The sequence below is a fragment of the Hypanus sabinus genome, chromosome 8 (genome assembly GCF_030144855.1).
Source record: "Hypanus sabinus isolate sHypSab1 chromosome 8, sHypSab1.hap1, whole genome shotgun sequence".
NCBI lineage: Eukaryota > Metazoa > Chordata > Chondrichthyes > Myliobatiformes > Dasyatidae > Hypanus > Hypanus sabinus.
The window spans coordinates 27,095,683-27,113,057 of record NC_082713.1 but is presented as its reverse complement, the minus strand read 5'-3'; the positions used below and the strand labels follow the sequence as shown (position 1 = coordinate 27,113,057).

The following is a 17,375-nucleotide window of genomic DNA, read 5'->3' as shown; positions in this document are numbered from 1 at the left end:
GTTCCTGGTGCCCCATGCTCCAACTCCGCCTCTGGCCACATACCTGTCCTACTGTCCAGATTTGGGGCCCTGGCTGCATTTAAATCATTGTATTTAAATAACTGTTTGTACTATCCTGGGTGGTTGGAATGCTTAATATGGTTTAGCAGAACCTTTGCAATTGTTGTCTGGTGGTGGTAAATGTTAATGCCGTTCATTCATTGTGGCTGGCTGTCAGGTTTCAAGGGGTTTATGATGGGTCACAATAGTTGTCAAACTATAGTTTTGGAATAATAATGTTATATCTTTGACTCTGTATTCAGGGAATCTTAATTTTTTAAAAATATCAAAATTCTGCTCATGCTTTGCTTTGTATTTACCCATTTTCAAATATTTTTATTTCTAGACCTAGATTTATGTCCCTCTCAGCTATTATTCATGTCTAATAAGTACCTCATTGCACTTTGTATGTTCTCTAGTTCATTCTAAATACATTCCTGCTCATTTCTTCCTGGATGCTGCCTGGCCTGCTGAGATTCCCCCAGCATTTTGTGTGTTTGGCTTTGCATTTACTCTGCTTGCTTTGACTTAAATATACCATCTCGGGTACCTTTGGTAAGACAACTGTGCCTGCAGTCCCAAACAGTGGTCGCAAACTCCAGGTCCAAACTGTGGTGTGATTGTTCATCCTTTACGTCTTTTTTCTACAATCACAAAACACTGGATTTTAAGAATATCAGGTACTGCAGATCTACCCTAGTACTGAGTTGCTGGATAGCAGTGGAGCTGGATTTGTTGCATACTGCATTGTCACCTAATACAGCCACCCAGGGAAGAAGGCATCAGAGGCAGTGTACAGTTCAATACAGACAGACATACTTTATTGATCCCTAGGGAAATTGGGTTTCGTTACAGTCGCACCAACCAAAAATAGTGTAGAAATATAGCAATATAAAACCATAAATAATAATAAGTAAATTATTAGTAGAAATAAGTCCAGGACCAGCCTATTGGCTCAGGGTGTCTTACACTCCGAGGGAGAAGTTGTAAAGTTTGATGGCCACAGGCAGGAATGACTTCCTATGATGCTCAGTGTTACATCTCGGTGGAATGAGTCTCTGGCTGAACGTACTCCTGTGCCTAACCAGTACATTATGGAGTGGATGGGAGACATTGTCCAAGATGGCATGCAACTTGGACAGCATCCTCTTTTCAGACACCACCGTCAGAGAGTCCAGTTCCACCCCCACAACATCACTGGCCTTACGAATGAGCTTGTTGATTCTGCTGGTGTCTGCTACCCTCAGCCTGCTGCCCCAGCACACAACAGCAAACATGATAGCACTGGCCACCACAGACTCGTAGAACATCCTCAGCATCGTCCGGCAGATGTTAAAGGACCTCAGTCTCCTCAGGAAGTAGAGACGGCTCTGACCCTTCTTGTAGACAGCCTCAGTGTCCTTTGACCAGTCCAGTTTATTGTCAATTCGTATCCCCAGGTATTTGTAATCCTCCACCATGTCCACACTGATTCCTTGGATGGAAACAGGGGTCACCGGTGCCTTAGCCCTCCTCAGGTCCACCACCAGCTCCTTAGTGCTGGTGCAATAAATGGTGCAAATGATTGTCTTGTAACAGTGTCGTTGCAAGATCCTGTTAGACATTGGTAATGTAGGATACTGCGCATTCAGTTCACTGGTTCATTGGCAAGAAAGACAGCAGTGGAGTTGCAAGGACCAGTTTCTCATCTTGAGGCATTGCCTGTTGCAGCCACATAGGAAGAGATGCCAGAGGTGGTGTAGGAAAGAGCCTACGCATGGTGGGGACCTGAAGTCAGCACTGGGTTGAGGACTGGCCATTCTCGTTAGTGCTGCCCTTCATTGTTTGGTCATGGAAGACCAGCTGGATTGTGTTCGTATGTGGCTGCACTGGCATGTGATGAGGAACTGCTACATGACTGCTCTTGCAGAAACTTGGCTCCAAGACAACATGACATGTGCCATTAATCTATAGGCCATACCACTCAGGGACTTGGCTATATTATTTTATTGTAACTGTATGTTTTTCTGCTATTGTAACTATATGTTCCATATAAAAGTGTGTGACTGGTTCTGTGTTTTGCACTTTGGCTCCGGAGGAACACATTTGGCTACGGTTGAATTGACAATTTAACTTGAATTTGAACTAGAAAATGAGAAGTAATACCTAGGGAATACTTCTATCTGCATTCTGCCAGTATGAAAAATGCAAGCTTTTTTTGCATACATGTGACACTTCAATAATGCACTTTGCATTTAGCAATTGAGTGCAATGCCCCGCTTAATTTGTGACATAATCATACCCTATAATTTTTTAATCACACCACATTAAGTACTATTGAACTATTATGAATAATAGAACATATCCATTAGGAATATGTCCTGTGAGTCTGTTGGCCATTTAATGAGATCATGACAAATATGATTCTAACATCAACGCTGCATTCCTCCACCTGACTGACCAACCCCTTGCTTATCAGGTACCTATGTACCTTTTCCCTAGACTTTCCAAAAATTCAGAGTCAGGTTTATTATCACCTGCTGTTGTCATGAAATTTGTTATCTTAGCAGCAGCAGTTCAATGCAATACATAATATAGAAGAAGAAAAATAATAATAAATTATATGTATATTGAATAGACTAAAAATCATGCAAAAAAACAAATAATGCATATTTAAAAAGTGAGGTAGTGTTCTGCTTCTACTCCTCTTGGGCTGTTGTGAGCCTTTACAAAAAATAAATTTTACCTCGGACTTACGAACCGAGGAAGAACGCCATCCACCATTTTAAGTTGGATTGCGACGCTGTCTGCCATTTTAAGTCATTGCCATTCACACTGTGTTGAGTGTTTAACTTGTATTTGGCTTAAATTTTTCTTAGTAAGATTCACCCTGACCCCGCCACACCCCCCCCCCCCCCCACCCGTTTCCGGTCGGCTGGTGGCGCAGTCAGATCAGCACAGGACTAGAGAACGGAGGTTCCCGAGTTCGATTTAGAGACAGACCGCTCCCGTGCCAAGTTGATGTCGATCCAGTGACTCCCGTACCATCCGTGCCGGGTTGACATTGAGCTCGCAACTCAACCTTGTTTTTAAAAAAAATGCCACCTCCAGTTTAAATTCCCACGCGGAATATTGTGGGGGATCGAATACCCAAACCCAGCACTGCCCCCACTTGTCCCATTTAACCTGTCTCAATGCGGTGCAGTTTAGCACCTGGGGAATTCGGTGTTGTGGTCCTTAGGACCCAGCGGACCTCGGGAGCCAGCGCAGGTCGGGACCTGCCTCCCGCAGTGTTTCTGTTCCATTGACGGGAAGCGATCACGATTGAAAATAAAGTGGAAATAAAACGTTTGGAAAGAGGTGAAACGCTATCGGTCATTGGAAAAGCGTTAGGCTACAGTCGGTCAATTGGAACAATTTTAAAGGATAACGGATAAAGTGAGAATAATGGAGCATGTGAAAGGCCCTGCCCCGATGAAAGCTACAGTTACTACTAAGCAAAGCAGTGGTTTAATTATTGGAATACATATGTTTCTTAAGTGTTTTATATGCATAGAAAGGTAAAATATATACTATATACTAAGACAAACGTTTGATTAAGGGGCGCTAAATAATACCAGATGTACTTGTTCTGACTTACGTACAAATCTGACTTAAAGACAGACTCAGGAACGGAACTCGTTCATAACCCGGGGACGGCCTGTAATTCAGTTCCTTAGTAACTGACAACATCATTAGCCTTCTATGAAGCTTGTACTAGGGCTCTCGATCTCTTTGCTTCAGAGATCTGCAAGGTTTGTAATACTTCTCCATTTTGGCAGGACAAATCATCTGTAATTTTTCTGCATTGCATTCTATTTGCCAATTCTTGCCTGTGAGGAATATATGGTATGAATGACTGTGATCTATCCTTAGCTATTCTTCCCAAACAAGCAAAAACTGGTAATCAGCATATATAATGCTGCTTTTTTTTAAAAAAAAACTTCAAAGAATCCCATAAATTTAAAGTAATGTTACAGGATCGATCACCTGAAACGTACAGAAGGACAGCTATGAAGAGGAGTGGTGGAAGTAGAAAAGAAATTCACCTGCATATCTAAATGAAGATCGTATTGTTATTGACACATAGCGATGAAAGAACAAACTTGATATGACTTTCACTATCTTGGAATGTCCAAGAGTGCATTGTGTTAACATTTTTGAAAAGTTTAGCCACTGTTATAGAAAATATGACTTTACTTTGTCCATGGTAATGTACCACAGACAGTAAATCTGTTTATTGTACAATGTATTGTATTGATGCTGGTATAACAAGTTAGACACAAGGAAATTGGAATCTAATCATTAGTGAAGTTTAGAGAATTTGCAGTGGGAATGTTCACTTTTCTCATTGTTTAATGTAGGAAAACGCAATTTGTTCATGGATGGACATTGACATAGGCCGATAAGTGTTAGGAAGGTTCTGATGTCATTCACATACATCTGGGAGCTGATGTCAGATATTTGAGTGATATCACCAAGGGCAGCATGTAAATGGTTGGCAGCAATTAGATGCCTGAAGAAATGGCACGAGAACAGTTGTTTATTGCTAATTTTTGGACTAAATAATATATCAGTTTCAAATGAATACTGATGTTATCTTAAAAATTTTCCTAAGTTTTCTTGGGAATGTAAATTGAGTTGGCACTTTGTGTAAAAAATTATTATCAATTGCATGAGTTGAAGCACAATTACAAAGTGACTTAAAATAGATCCCATTATTGGTTAGCAAGTGAATATGTACACAAAAACATTTCTTTAGTTATTGAAATAGAAGTTAAATGGAACTAGTTTTTTGACTGTTTGGAGGTGTGAAAATATGTAAGACTTCTAAATTGCTCATTTTGTTTTCAGGTGTAGGAACTAGTACTGAAGGTGGAAGGGGTAGAGCCGGAACAAGACTCTTTCAAGATTTTCAGGTTTTGAGTAGGATTTGGACCCACCCTTGGTGTCTTCAGTTGGACTACATCAGTAAAGAAAACAAGGTAGAATAAATGAATATAGTGAATTCTATTGATTATTTTTGTAATATTTTCCAGTAAATTTCAAATAGTGGTGCAGATTACGGAAATAAATTGTTTATTGCATAAATAGTCAAATATATTCACTTATGAACCATATTTGAAAGGGTTAAAAACATTTAATAAGATTAAAACTTGTTGCAATATGTAATAGAACTTGGAATTTGTCATCTTTAGAACATTTTGAAAAATATATCTATTTAAAACTAATGTATTTGCTGTAATTCAAGATTGAGTGTAGGAACCTTTCATTGATGCCAGTGAGCTATGCAGCAAAGCAATTAGATCACACTGCACTGAGTTTTTTAACTTGAGTACACCAATTTCACCAAATACATTGTGATGGTGACCAGAGTAGTAACTTCATCACTGGATAATAATCCAGAGACCAGGGACTTCAAGTCCCACCAAAGCTGCTATGAAAATAAAGTACAGTTAATGATCTGAAATTTTAAATAAGAATAATTCATTATCAATTTTTAAGTTGTGAAAAATGGGAGAATGTTGGGCCTCAAATTTCAAAGTAAATTTATTATCAAAGTACTTAAAATATGTCACCATATACTACCCTGAGATTCATTTTCTCATAGACTAGAATATTTGAAGACCATTTTGCTCTAATTATGAAGGGCTTTGGTAAAACCAATCCTGAGTATTCTGTTCTATTTTAATTCTCCTGATGTAAAGAAGAGTTTACTTGTGTTAATGGGAGTCCATTGAACATTCATCAGTCTTGTTTCTGGGATAGCAAGTCTGTTACATCAAAGCGAATTCATTTGGCCAAGCTTGTGAATTCCTGACTTCAGAAGAATGAGAAGAATCTTAAGGAGGCATACAAATTTATCTGAGTACTTGAGAGGATGCTTCCTCTTGTTAAAGGAGTCTAATACCTACACTACAATGTGCTGAGCATTGCCTGTAGTTAAGTATCCTGTCAAGTTACACCTGTTGACATCCCAAGTCTTTCCACCATCTGTAAAGCATCTGTGAGGGCCATGAGAATTCTATCCATTGGCATCTCAGTGTCATTGAAAGAAGCCAAAGTAACCAGCTTGATTGGCATCTTATTCACTATCTAAAACACTAATTCCTATTGTGCGGTGACTGTAGTTCGTAGCATTTACATAATGCACAGCAGGTAATCTTCTGAAGTCCCAACAAGAAAGCATGCAATACTGGATCTGCTATTAGGGAATGAGACAGGGCAGAGTTTATGTAGGGGAACACTTTGCATCCAGTAACCACAATGCTATTAGTTTCAAATATACAAAGAGGTAGGTCTGGTCTGCGGGTTGGGATTCTAAATTGGAGAAAGAATAATTTTGATGGTATCAGAAATGATGTGGCAAGTGTGGATTGGGACAGTCTGTTTTCAGGCAAAGCAGTACTTGGAAAGTGGGAGGCCTTCAAAAACAAAATTTGGACAGTACAAAGCTTGTATGTGCCTATCATAATAAAAGGTAAAGATAACAAGTGTAGGGACCTTGGTTTTCAAGAGATATTGAGGCTCTGCTTAAGAGAAAAAAGGCAGTGCGGGAACTAATGACGTGCTTATGGAATGCAAGAAATGCAAGAGATCGCTTACAAAAGAAATTAGGAAGGCTAGCAGACAAAGTGAAGGAGAATCCTTGGGGATTCTACAGGTGTGTTAGGAGCAAAAGAATTGTTGGAGACAAAACTGGTCCTCTGGAAGACCCGATAGTTGCTACCCTGAGGCAAGTCAAGGTAATATATTCCCAGGGCCTGACAAGGTGTTCCCTCAGACCCTACAGGATGCAAGTGCAGAAATTGCAGCGGTCTTAGCAGAGATATTTAAAACATCCTTAGCAACAGGAGAGGTAGCAGAGGACTGGAGGATAGCTAATGCTGTTCCGCTGTTTGAAAAAGGCTCTAAACAGAAACCAGGAAATTATAGGCAGGTGAGTCTGATATCAGTTGTGGAAAGTTATTGGTAGGTATTCTAAGGGACCGGATATTAAAGTATTTGAACAGATGTGGGCTGATTAAGGATAGTCAGCATGGCTTCGTGCATGATGTCTAACCAATCTTATAGAGTTTTTCGAGGAAATATCAGGAAAGTGGCTGAAGGCAAGGCATTAGATGTTGTCTACGTGAACTTTAGTAAGGCATTTAACAAGGTCCTGCATGGACGCCTGCAAGAAGGTTCAGTCATTTGGCTTTCAGGATAAGGTAGAAAATTGGATTTAGACATTGGCTTTGTGGGAGAAGCCAGAGAGTGAAAGTACAGGATTGCCTCTCTAACTGGAGGCCTGTGACTAGTGGTGTGCCACAGGGATTGGTGCTGGGTTCTTTGTTGTTTTTCATCTTTATCAATGTTCTGGAAGATAATGTGGTTAACTGGATAAGCAAATGCGGATGGCCTCAAGATTGGGAATGTAGTGGACAGTGAGGAGGGCTATCATGGCTTACAGCTAGAAAAATGGCAGGTGAAATGTAATACAGATAAGTGCGAGGTTTTGCATTTCTGTAGGACCAACCAAGGTGGATCTTGCACAGTGAATGGTAGGGCACTGAGGAGTGGTAGAACAAAAGGATCTGGGAATACAGGTCCATAATTCATTGAGAGTAGCATCACAGGTAGATGGGGTCATAAAGAAAGCTTTTTGTACATTGGCCTTCACAGACAGTGTATCGAGTTAAGATGCACTGTTATGTTGAAGTTGTGTAAGTCATTAATGAGGCTTAATTTGGAGTATTGTGTGCAGTTTTGGTCATCTATCTACAAGAAAGATGTAAACAAGGCTGAGATTCAGAATGTAGAGAAAATTCGCAAGGATGTTGCCAGGTGTGGAGGTTCTGAATTATAAGGAAAGATTGAATAAGTTAAGGCTTTACTTTTTAGTACATAGCATATTGATGGGAGATTTGATAGAGGTGTACACAATTATGAAGGGTAGATTTTAGGGTAAATGCAAGCAGGGTCAGGGGGACTACAACCAGAGGTCATGGGTTAAGGGTGAAAATTGAAAAGTTTTAGGGGAGCATGAGAAGGTGGAATGAGCTGCCAGCACAAGTGGCCCATGCAAGCTCAATTTCAACATTTAAGAGAAGTTTGGAAGGTAGATGGATAGTTGGGATATGGAGAGCTATGGGTCCAGGTGCAGGTCATTAGCAGTAGGCAGTTTAGGTGGTTTTAGCATGGACTACATGGGCCAAAGGGCCTGTTTCTGTGCTGTATTTCTCTATGAACTGTATGACAGCATGTCCCAAACCTGCGAACTCAGTAATACTGACAAGGAGGACAATTGTTTCAAGTGTGTGAGAGTACCATGGTCTATATCTTCCTCCAACTTGAACGCTGCTGTCCTTTTACTGATGTTGGCTCTGTATTCTGGAACTCTTTCACAGTACCATTTTCGGATGGTATCATTGCCATCATGCAATTAGCATCAGCAAAAAATCTGAACCTTGCCAGTAATGACATCATCCTGAAAAATGAATAAGTTTAAAGTTTTCTGAGATTGGTGAAGTCAAAATTAAAAGAAACAAGTTTGTAAAATTAAACTGAAGAAACTTAAGCATTTTAAATATTAAGTGTTAAAGTTGACAACACTAATCAAGTGAATCTTACATCATTTTAATTTTTTTTAAATAATCAGGTTATTCAATGACGATAAACTAGGCATTCTTGCCTTTTCTCTGCCTGTTTTAAATTGCACTTGTAAATATATTTAATTTTTTAGGCAAAAATAAATTTTGTAATTAACTACTGTAGTGTTCGGAATATATTTTTTGATGGAGAAAATAGAGTGCAAATCTCTTAAAGCTTGCACAACTTTGAGTTGTACTTTAGCTGCATTTGCAGATCTGTAAACAACAGTAGCAAAAAATATCTTTGAAAAGTTTAACATGTTCATGAGTAAGAGAAAAAGAAAACAAATGGAGTAATGATCATGCGAGTAGAAAACTGAATATGAAGTGCTTGGTGAGAAAAACAAGCTCCCTCTCCTTTTCAAAGATAAGATGTAGTAAGCAATCCTGGTGATCTAACCAGATCAGAAGGAAAACATTATCTTTTCCCATGTGTCTGTTCAGAATTTGGATGGCTGTGATACTTGGTAACAGTTAGTTTATAACAGTCAGAACCTGATATTGTCAGATAGCTATGCCAGTATTACTTAAGTATTAGTCACTATTATTGTTCAGAAGGCAGAATCTTAACTGAGTTTGTTAGAAGAATTAATTTCTTATATTGAAACTAAAACTGCTGAAAATTTGGAATAACTATTAGTCATTTCAATGATTGTGGCTTTTTAGATGATCAATATCTGAACACAAAATTGACAGGTAAGATCTGGGTATCAAGTTTTGCTTTCCTTGAACTTTGGCTTCAGTATTCGGTAGATCACATCGAAATATCTTGAAGCAGCAAGATTATATGAGGGGTACTTAAGAATTACAGGCCTTTGGATACAGCGTTTTTAATTTGCCATGTTTGTCACCAAGTGTATTTGGGTTGAATGGGAAATAGGGTTCTCAACTTCCTGCATGGAATTGTATCTTAGCAGGCCAGGCAGCATCTATGGAAAAAAGTACAGTCAATGTCTCAGGCTGAAACCCTTCAAGAGCTGCTGAAGGGTCTTGGCCCAAAATGTCAACTGTGCTTTTTTCTATAGATGCTGCCTGGCCTGCTGAGTTCCTCCAGCATTTTGTATGTGTTGCTTGGATTTCCAGCATCTGCAGATTTTCTCTTGTTTGTGATTGGATTGTACCTTTGTCATTTATATTTACATTTATTCACTTTAGTATTGCTTTAATTATAATTTCTATTCTTTAAAAAAAAGTAAAATACATTTTCAGGAGTTGTTCACAGACTTTGATCATATGTCAACTTCCTGTTGAGAAATGAAAGCATCACTTTTCATTTATTTTTCTAACATTTAACTAACACAGGCAAGTCCCAATATTTGTAGCCCATCGTAATTGCCTGTGATAAGCTGTTGTCCTTTTGGTGAAGGTACACCCACTGTGTTGTTGGGTGTGGTGTTCCAGTGTGTAGAACATGAACAAAGGAGGAGTTGTGTGATGGAGTATAAACCGTTGCTCGTTGTTTCAGTAACATAGGGTATAATTTTCTAAAGTTAAAAGTGAATAATCTGTCTCTCTCTGTTGATTTAGGGTTACTTTGATGAAGACAGTATGGATGAATTCATTGCATCAGATACGGATGAGACCTCAATGAGTCTTTCCTCTGAAGATGAGAAAAGGTTCTTTTTACTTACCTATTTTGTTATAAGGAATAGCTTGAATTATGCTTGCAAATTCTTCTTATTGTGTTGAAAACACAATCATATTGCACTTTCATAACATTTCAGTTCTTATATTAATCTGGTAATTTTATCCATGATGTAAAATGGTGACAACTTGGATTATGTATATTGAAATGTTTGTTAGATAGTCTATAAAGTTTAAAGTCTGAATACTGAAAGCACTGAAGTATACCTTCTAAGTAAAATGCCGAGTCTTGAAAAATGAGAGGCATTTTTGAGGTGATGAATTTCCCAAAGAAAGGCCTGTATTTTAGATAAATATTTCAGTTTTAGTTAACATTTAAAACTAATCAAATTTGGGATTGATGCGTGCAGATGCTATTTTTGTAAACTGCTAAGATTCAGTTTTGTAACAGTTATGCAATAATGTAGTGAGTTTAAGAGCTTAACTGTTTTATGCAGTTTTTTGATTATGTCAGCAGTATTACTGAGAAAGTACTGCAGGAGTTACATGTAAGATGTGTGTTCTAATTTTTTGTACATAAAATTTAGTAAAAAGAAGAAAAAGCGTGGAAAGAAAAATGAAAGCAGCTCTAAGGAGAGTGGCAGTGACAACGATGTAGAGGTGATCAAGGTCTGGAATTCAAGATCACGTGGTGGAGGAGAAGGAAGTATGGAAGAGAAACCTGTAGAGTCTGCTGTAAAAACTGATGATGGTGAGAACTTATTGGTGTTAGTTTTATACTTAATTTTTGCGTAATTCACATTAATATGATATGATACTCGAACTACAATACATGATATTAATTTTTTTAACTAAACAGAATAAATTAGTATGTTATGATCATTCTTGATACAAATTTGGAATTAACAAGTGTTTGAGTATTCTCCTAAGTTGTAAAAATAATCTTGCTTTATTATCAGTAGCATTAGGTGTTATATAATCCAATTTGTGTGTTATATATAGTCTACTACACTGTAAATATATTCTAAGTGATGTTAATTTTGGTGCTTGCAGCAAAGCCTTCCACTGGTTCCAATCCAGGTAGTCCTTCAGCTGACTGGTACAAAGAATTCATTACTGACGCTGATGCGGAGCTAGTTCACCATTCTGGAAAAATGGCCATCTTATTTGAAATTCTATATATGTCAGAAGCAATTGGGGAAAAAGTGTAAGTTGACAGCATTTTGTTATAAGCCCACAATGTTTTATTGATTTTGAGTGCATTCTTTCTGAAAATGGTATGATTTAATGTTTATGTTTTAATTTCACTGCACTTCCCCAGCTCAAATTGTCAACTTTGCACAACTTCCAAAAATCAAGGCCAAACTGAAATGTAGATGTAGTGTAGACAGTGAAAAATAAAATATTAATTAACAAGAATAATCGCAGTGTACTTTGGTGGGAGTACTGTGTAATTTTGAAATGCATCTACTGAACTTAATGTAATCTAGAATATATGTTTGGAGGGGTTGTGAAGTTCAGCCCTATTAATAATAGTCTGGTATTTCTACTTGCACTTGTGACATTATTCATAGAAATTTCTTCAGGAATTTTCATTGCAGCAGAAGCATGGTCTTTTACTTGTCGGGTTTGGTTGGCAATCCAAGGATTTGCCTGTAAATGCCAGAAGTATTAAAAACAAAGAATTATGCCTGTGCTGCATTATTGATAAGGACCAATCATATTTTTAGAATGTGGTAATGTTTTTTAATGTCTAGTTGTATTGTTAAAAGAAAGGGAAAGATTCAGCACTTAAAGTTGAATCCACAAAAGTGATAACATCATCTTTTAAGCAGCCTGAAAATAGGTTGGAATAACAAGTAAATCTAGAGTGTGCAATCAGAACATCAACACTAGCTGCAGCAACCCAGGTTTCATTCCTATGTCAGAGATTATCTATGTGGAGTTGGTATGTTTTACCTGTGACTATGTGGGTTTCCCTGGGTGTTTTGGTCTCCTTCCACATGCAAAAGACATGTAGGCTACTATAATATGACTCTCCTTCAAGTGGAGAATGAGACAATCTGTCGAGAGGCTATGAGAGGATATATTACAAGGAAATAAATCAATGTGGGAAAGCAGAGGGATTGGTGGGACAGATTGAATGCATTTGATCTGGTGTCATGAAGAAATATGTGGAATAATGGAACATTGCTGACTCCTTTTTAGTAACAGCTATTTCTTTGGGAGAACTAGATGTGTTATTTTGGTGCCTTGCTTGAATAATTTATAAATCTAAACAAATGAGCGTCAAATCACGCGGAGGGGAGAAAAAACTAGTGTTAACATTTCATGTCAGTGGCCTTTCATCAAAACTGGAAACAGGTAAATCAATGTGTTTTAAGTTGTGGGGAAGGGGAAGAGAAGAAAGGGAATGTCTGCGATAGGGTAGAAACTAAGGGGCTAAATACATGAACGTGATGGTAACAACTGAAAGAGGATGAAGAGGTGGACAGATGGTGAGGCAAAATTCTAGTCAGTGGGATGAGTTGATGTGTTACATGGAGGCAAAATCTAAAAGGGTGATGTATACAGGACTGAGGGTGTTGTATTTGAATGTACGGCAGTATATGGAATAAGGTAGTTGATATTGTGACGCACTTAGAGATCGGGAGGTATGACGTAGGTATCACTGAGTTATGGCTAAAAGTGGATCATAGTTAGGAGCTAAATATGCAAGAATATACCTTGTATCAAAAGGACAAGCAGGTAGGAAGGCTCTTTTGGTTTTTAAAAAAATGAAATCCTTAGAAGTGACATAGGATCAGAAGATCTGGAATCCTTGTGGAGAGAGTTAAGACACTGCAAAGGTAAAAAGACAGTTGGGAATTATATACAAGCCTCCAAACAATAGCAAAGATGTGCAATATAAATTACAACAGGAGATTTTTTTTTAAAAGACATATAAAGAGGACAATGTTATGATAGTCCTGGGGGGATGTCAATATGCAGGTAGTTTGGGAAAATCAGGTTGGTGCTCAATCCCAAGAGAGGGAATTTATAGGATGCCTATGAGATGGCTTTTTAGAGCAGCTTGTGATTGAGACCATGAGGGCCAAAACAATTCTAGATTGGGTGTATGTAATGGACCATGTTTGGTTTAAGCAGCTTAAGGTAAAAGAACCCTTAGGAAACATTAATTTATAGTACAATGGAATTCACCCTGCAGTTTGAGGGGGAGAAGATAGTCAGTTGATTGGAAAAGGGACACTAGCAGGGATGACAGCAGAACAGCCTTGGCTGGGGCTTCTGGGGGCAAGTTGGAAGATGCAGGATAGATCTATCCCAAAGACGTAGTATTCTAAAGGGACGATGAGGCAACTATGACTGACAAGGTGAGGACATATAGTTTGTGGGAAGTCAGAAGGTTGTGAAGCTTTTAAAACAAATGGAAGGCAACTAAAAAAGCCACAAGGAGAGAAAAGATGAAATAGTAATAAATAGTAATAAAGTGGATACCAAAAGATTTTTCAAATATATAAAAAGAGTAAAAGAGAGGCGAAAGTTGGTATCAGATTACTGGAAAATGCTGGAGAGGTAATGGGGGGGCAAAGAAATGGCAGATGAACAAGTATTTTGTGTCAGTCTTCACTGTGGAAGATACTAGCAGAATGCCAAAAATGTGAGATTGTCAGGGAGCAGAAGTGATTGTAGTTGCTGTTACTAAGGAAGGTGCTTGAGAAGTTGAAAGATCTGAGGATAGATAGTCATCTGGATCAGATAGACTACACCCCATGGTTCTGAAAGAGGTTACTGAAGATATTGTGGAGGCTTTTGTAATGATTCTGGAATGTTACTCAAGGACTGGAGAATTGAAAGTGTTACTACACTATAAGAAGGGAAGGAGGCAAAAGAAAGGAAATTATATGCCAGTTAGCATGACTTCAGTGGTTGGAAAGATGTTGGAGTCCATTATTAAGGATGAACTTATGGGGAAATCAGAAGCGCATGATAAAACAGGCTAAAGTCAGTCACTCTAATGTGGGGGGGGGGGCTCTCTTTGAGGAAATAACAAGGCAGGATAGAAAAAAGAAAGTCAGTGGATGTTGTTTTCTTGGATTTTAGACGGCTTTTGGCAAAGTGCCTCACAGGCTGCTTAACAAGATAAGAGCCCAGGGTATTACAGCAAAGATACTAGCATGGATAGAAGATTGACTGGTAGGAGGCAAAGAAGGGGAATAAAGAAGGCCTCTTTTCTGGGGAGCTGCCAGTGGCTAGTGGTGGTCGATTTTGGGAGGGCTTCTTTTCATGTTATATTTCAATGATTTAGATGATGGAATTTATGACTTTGTGGCCAAGTTTGCAGATGATATTAAGATAGGTGGAGGGGCAGGTAGTGTTGAGGAAGGAGGGTGTCTGGAAAAGGGATCAGACAGATTTCGAGAACGGACAAAGTAGCAGATGCTATATGGTATAGGGAAATGTATGGTCATGCACTTTGATTAAAGAAATAATGGCATAAATTATTTTCTAAAATGGGGAGAAAATTGAAAAGTGAGAGTTGCAAAGGAACCTACAAGTTAACTTGTAGGGAATCCTGCACAGGGATAACTTGTAGGTTGTGTCGATAATAAGGAAGGCAAATGCAATGTTAACATTCATTTCAAGAGGTCTAGAATACAAGAACAAGGGTGTGATGCTGAGGCTTTATAAGCAATTGGTTGGACTGCGCTTGGAGTATTGTGAGCAGTTTTGGACCCCTTATCTAAGAAAAGGTGTGTTGGCATTGGAGAGGGTTTGGAGGAGGTTCAAGAATGATTTCAGGAATGAAGCAGTCAATATATGAGGAACATTTGATGTCTCTGGGCTGTGCTCACTGGAGTTCAGATGAATGAAAGGCCAAGAGAGAGCAGATGTGGAGAGAATGTTTCCTGTAGTGGGTGAGTCACCAGAGGGCACAGCATCAGAATAGAGGAACGTTCATTTAGAACAGATGAGGTGGAATTTATTTCATCAGAGAGTAGTTCTTATGGTCTTCATTTGCTTTTGCAGTATTAGGGAATATTTAGTTGAGTATATATTTTACAGTAAACTAAATAGTGATGTAGAAAGATATTTATCTTTAATATTACTGATAAATAATACCAAATATTCTGTGACTTCTTCCCATTCCCTGATGAATTCACTATCCTTGAAATTAAACATATTAACCACCGAAAAGGGGAATTTTAAAAAACTGGTCAATTGATTAAAGAGAGAAATATTTTTCTTTTCAGACTTGTCTTCAGTCAGTCACTGATTTCACTGGATTTAATAGAAGATTTTCTGGAGATAGCAAATAGAGAAAAAACAGATGGCAAATCTGATATTTATAAAGGTAATTTTAAATTTGCTTATTGTGCAAGTAATTCTCTAAGAAAGCTTGTGACTGATCTCTACATTACAGAAAGGTATCAGCCAGTTGTGGATGCTAGCAAAGATTATTTCAAATTAGTTTCAAATTATTGCAATTTTTGTTTACGGATTTTGTTTATACATCCATAAACAAAAATTGCAATAATTTGAAACTACTTTAAAATCGTCTTAGCTGACATTCACAACTGGCTGGTACGCCTTTATATTGCATTGAAATTAACCTTGTTGGTGCTCTAATATTTTACTTAGTGAACATTTTGATTTGTGTTTATCTCTAATTGCTGTTTAGTCTACATGTATTTAAATACTTTGTAAATACTGACTTGAGAGTCTTTACCAACTTGGAAGAGGATAAAGTATTAAATCCACAATTAGTATATCTTCAAATAATATGGATATTAACAATACGGTATGACCATGGTAACTTCTAAACTGTTTGTAGTGTATGGTAAAACTTAATGGGTAATATCAGTTTAATATTTAGTATCCCTTCCAGTACTCTTCTCCCTACCACTACACCCACCCCATCTCAATTTTCCTTAAACAACACGTATTACCACAGTGGAATTTCAAAGTTGATATTTACCATGCCCTTCACTGCCTGGTAGAGTGGGCCTGGAGACTCATATCCATTCTAAAGTTGCCATTCTTCAGGATCAGGGTAAATGATTGCAATCAATGCCACATGTTGATCATAAGTACAATATATCATGACTTTTTTTGCTTACCATCCCCTGATGATCCTTTGAGTAATTTTCTGTAACAATCTGACATTCCTCCTTAACATATCACTCTTATTAGTAGTTTTTAACTTTATTGAGGGATTTCTTTCTTATTGACAAAAACATTTTGGTCTTGTGAATTGAACTCTAAATCCCAGTCTCCAAAAAGGACTTCCAAATGCAACAAGGAGAGATTTGTTTTCTTAAACATTTCACTGAAATTGTCCAAAATGGAAGCCTTTCTTTGTGTTCCTCATTGGTGTTTCTTGAAGGAAGTGTAAACTTGAAAACTAATCCTGAGCCCATTGATCCGTTCTCATCCTTGTAGTATGTTTGCATGTTCCCTCACTTTAGAAAGTTGCAGTGTCATCCAATAGTCCAAAAAAATTGCAGTCCAGCACCACCTAAATATACTAAGTTAACAGAATTTTACTGCATCTAGCAGGAGTCCACATGGTAATTTGATCTGAAAAATGAAAGCCCCAAGGATCCAGGGGAGAGAGGCATTGATTAGTGATGTGAAGAAAAATCTATAGTTTAAGCAATTTGGTGGTGTTCCTCTGAATTATTGTCCTAAATGTTGGTTAAGTGCTGAAATCATTAGAAAAATATGCAATAGTGAAAAGGATTTGTGGTTGATGGGAAAAAGTATCTACAGGAAGGTATTTGATGGGCAGGCTAGATTGGTGGAATTGCAGTAAGTGGAACTCAGTGCAAAGAAGCATTACATAATCCTTTTGGGGTGGTGTGACAAAAAGGAAGAAGAATGTGTAAATTGGATGCTGAGAAGTGAAAAGGGACTTCGGAGGGCATCTGTGCATATCCATGAAGCTATCAGAGTAGTTAAGTTGGTGAAGGTGTGCAAGGTAATTGATTGAGTTAGCTTGTTCGAGGGAGGTAGTACTAGTGTCAGGTGTTTATGATAGAGCTGTATGGAACAGTAGTTATGTTGTACCTGGTCAATTTTTATGCAATTCTGATCATC

The 17,375-nt window shown here is 38.0% G+C and overlaps 1 protein-coding gene across 4 annotated transcripts in view; it reads left to right on the top strand.

Moving 5' to 3' along the window:
* atrx (ATRX chromatin remodeler) overlaps positions 1-17,375 on the top strand; it is a 193,945-nt gene that overhangs the window by 129,882 nt on the left and 46,688 nt on the right. For all 4 annotated transcript variants that reach the window (XM_059976858.1, XM_059976855.1, XM_059976859.1 and 1 more), the window contains 5 exons: positions 4,912-5,042; positions 10,218-10,306; positions 10,862-11,025; positions 11,328-11,481; positions 15,530-15,630. In XM_059976858.1, coding sequence (XP_059832841.1) covers positions 4,912-5,042; positions 10,218-10,306; positions 10,862-11,025; positions 11,328-11,481; positions 15,530-15,630 — 639 coding nt within the window. The remainder of the gene's footprint in view (positions 1-4,911; positions 5,043-10,217; positions 10,307-10,861; positions 11,026-11,327; positions 11,482-15,529; positions 15,631-17,375) is intronic.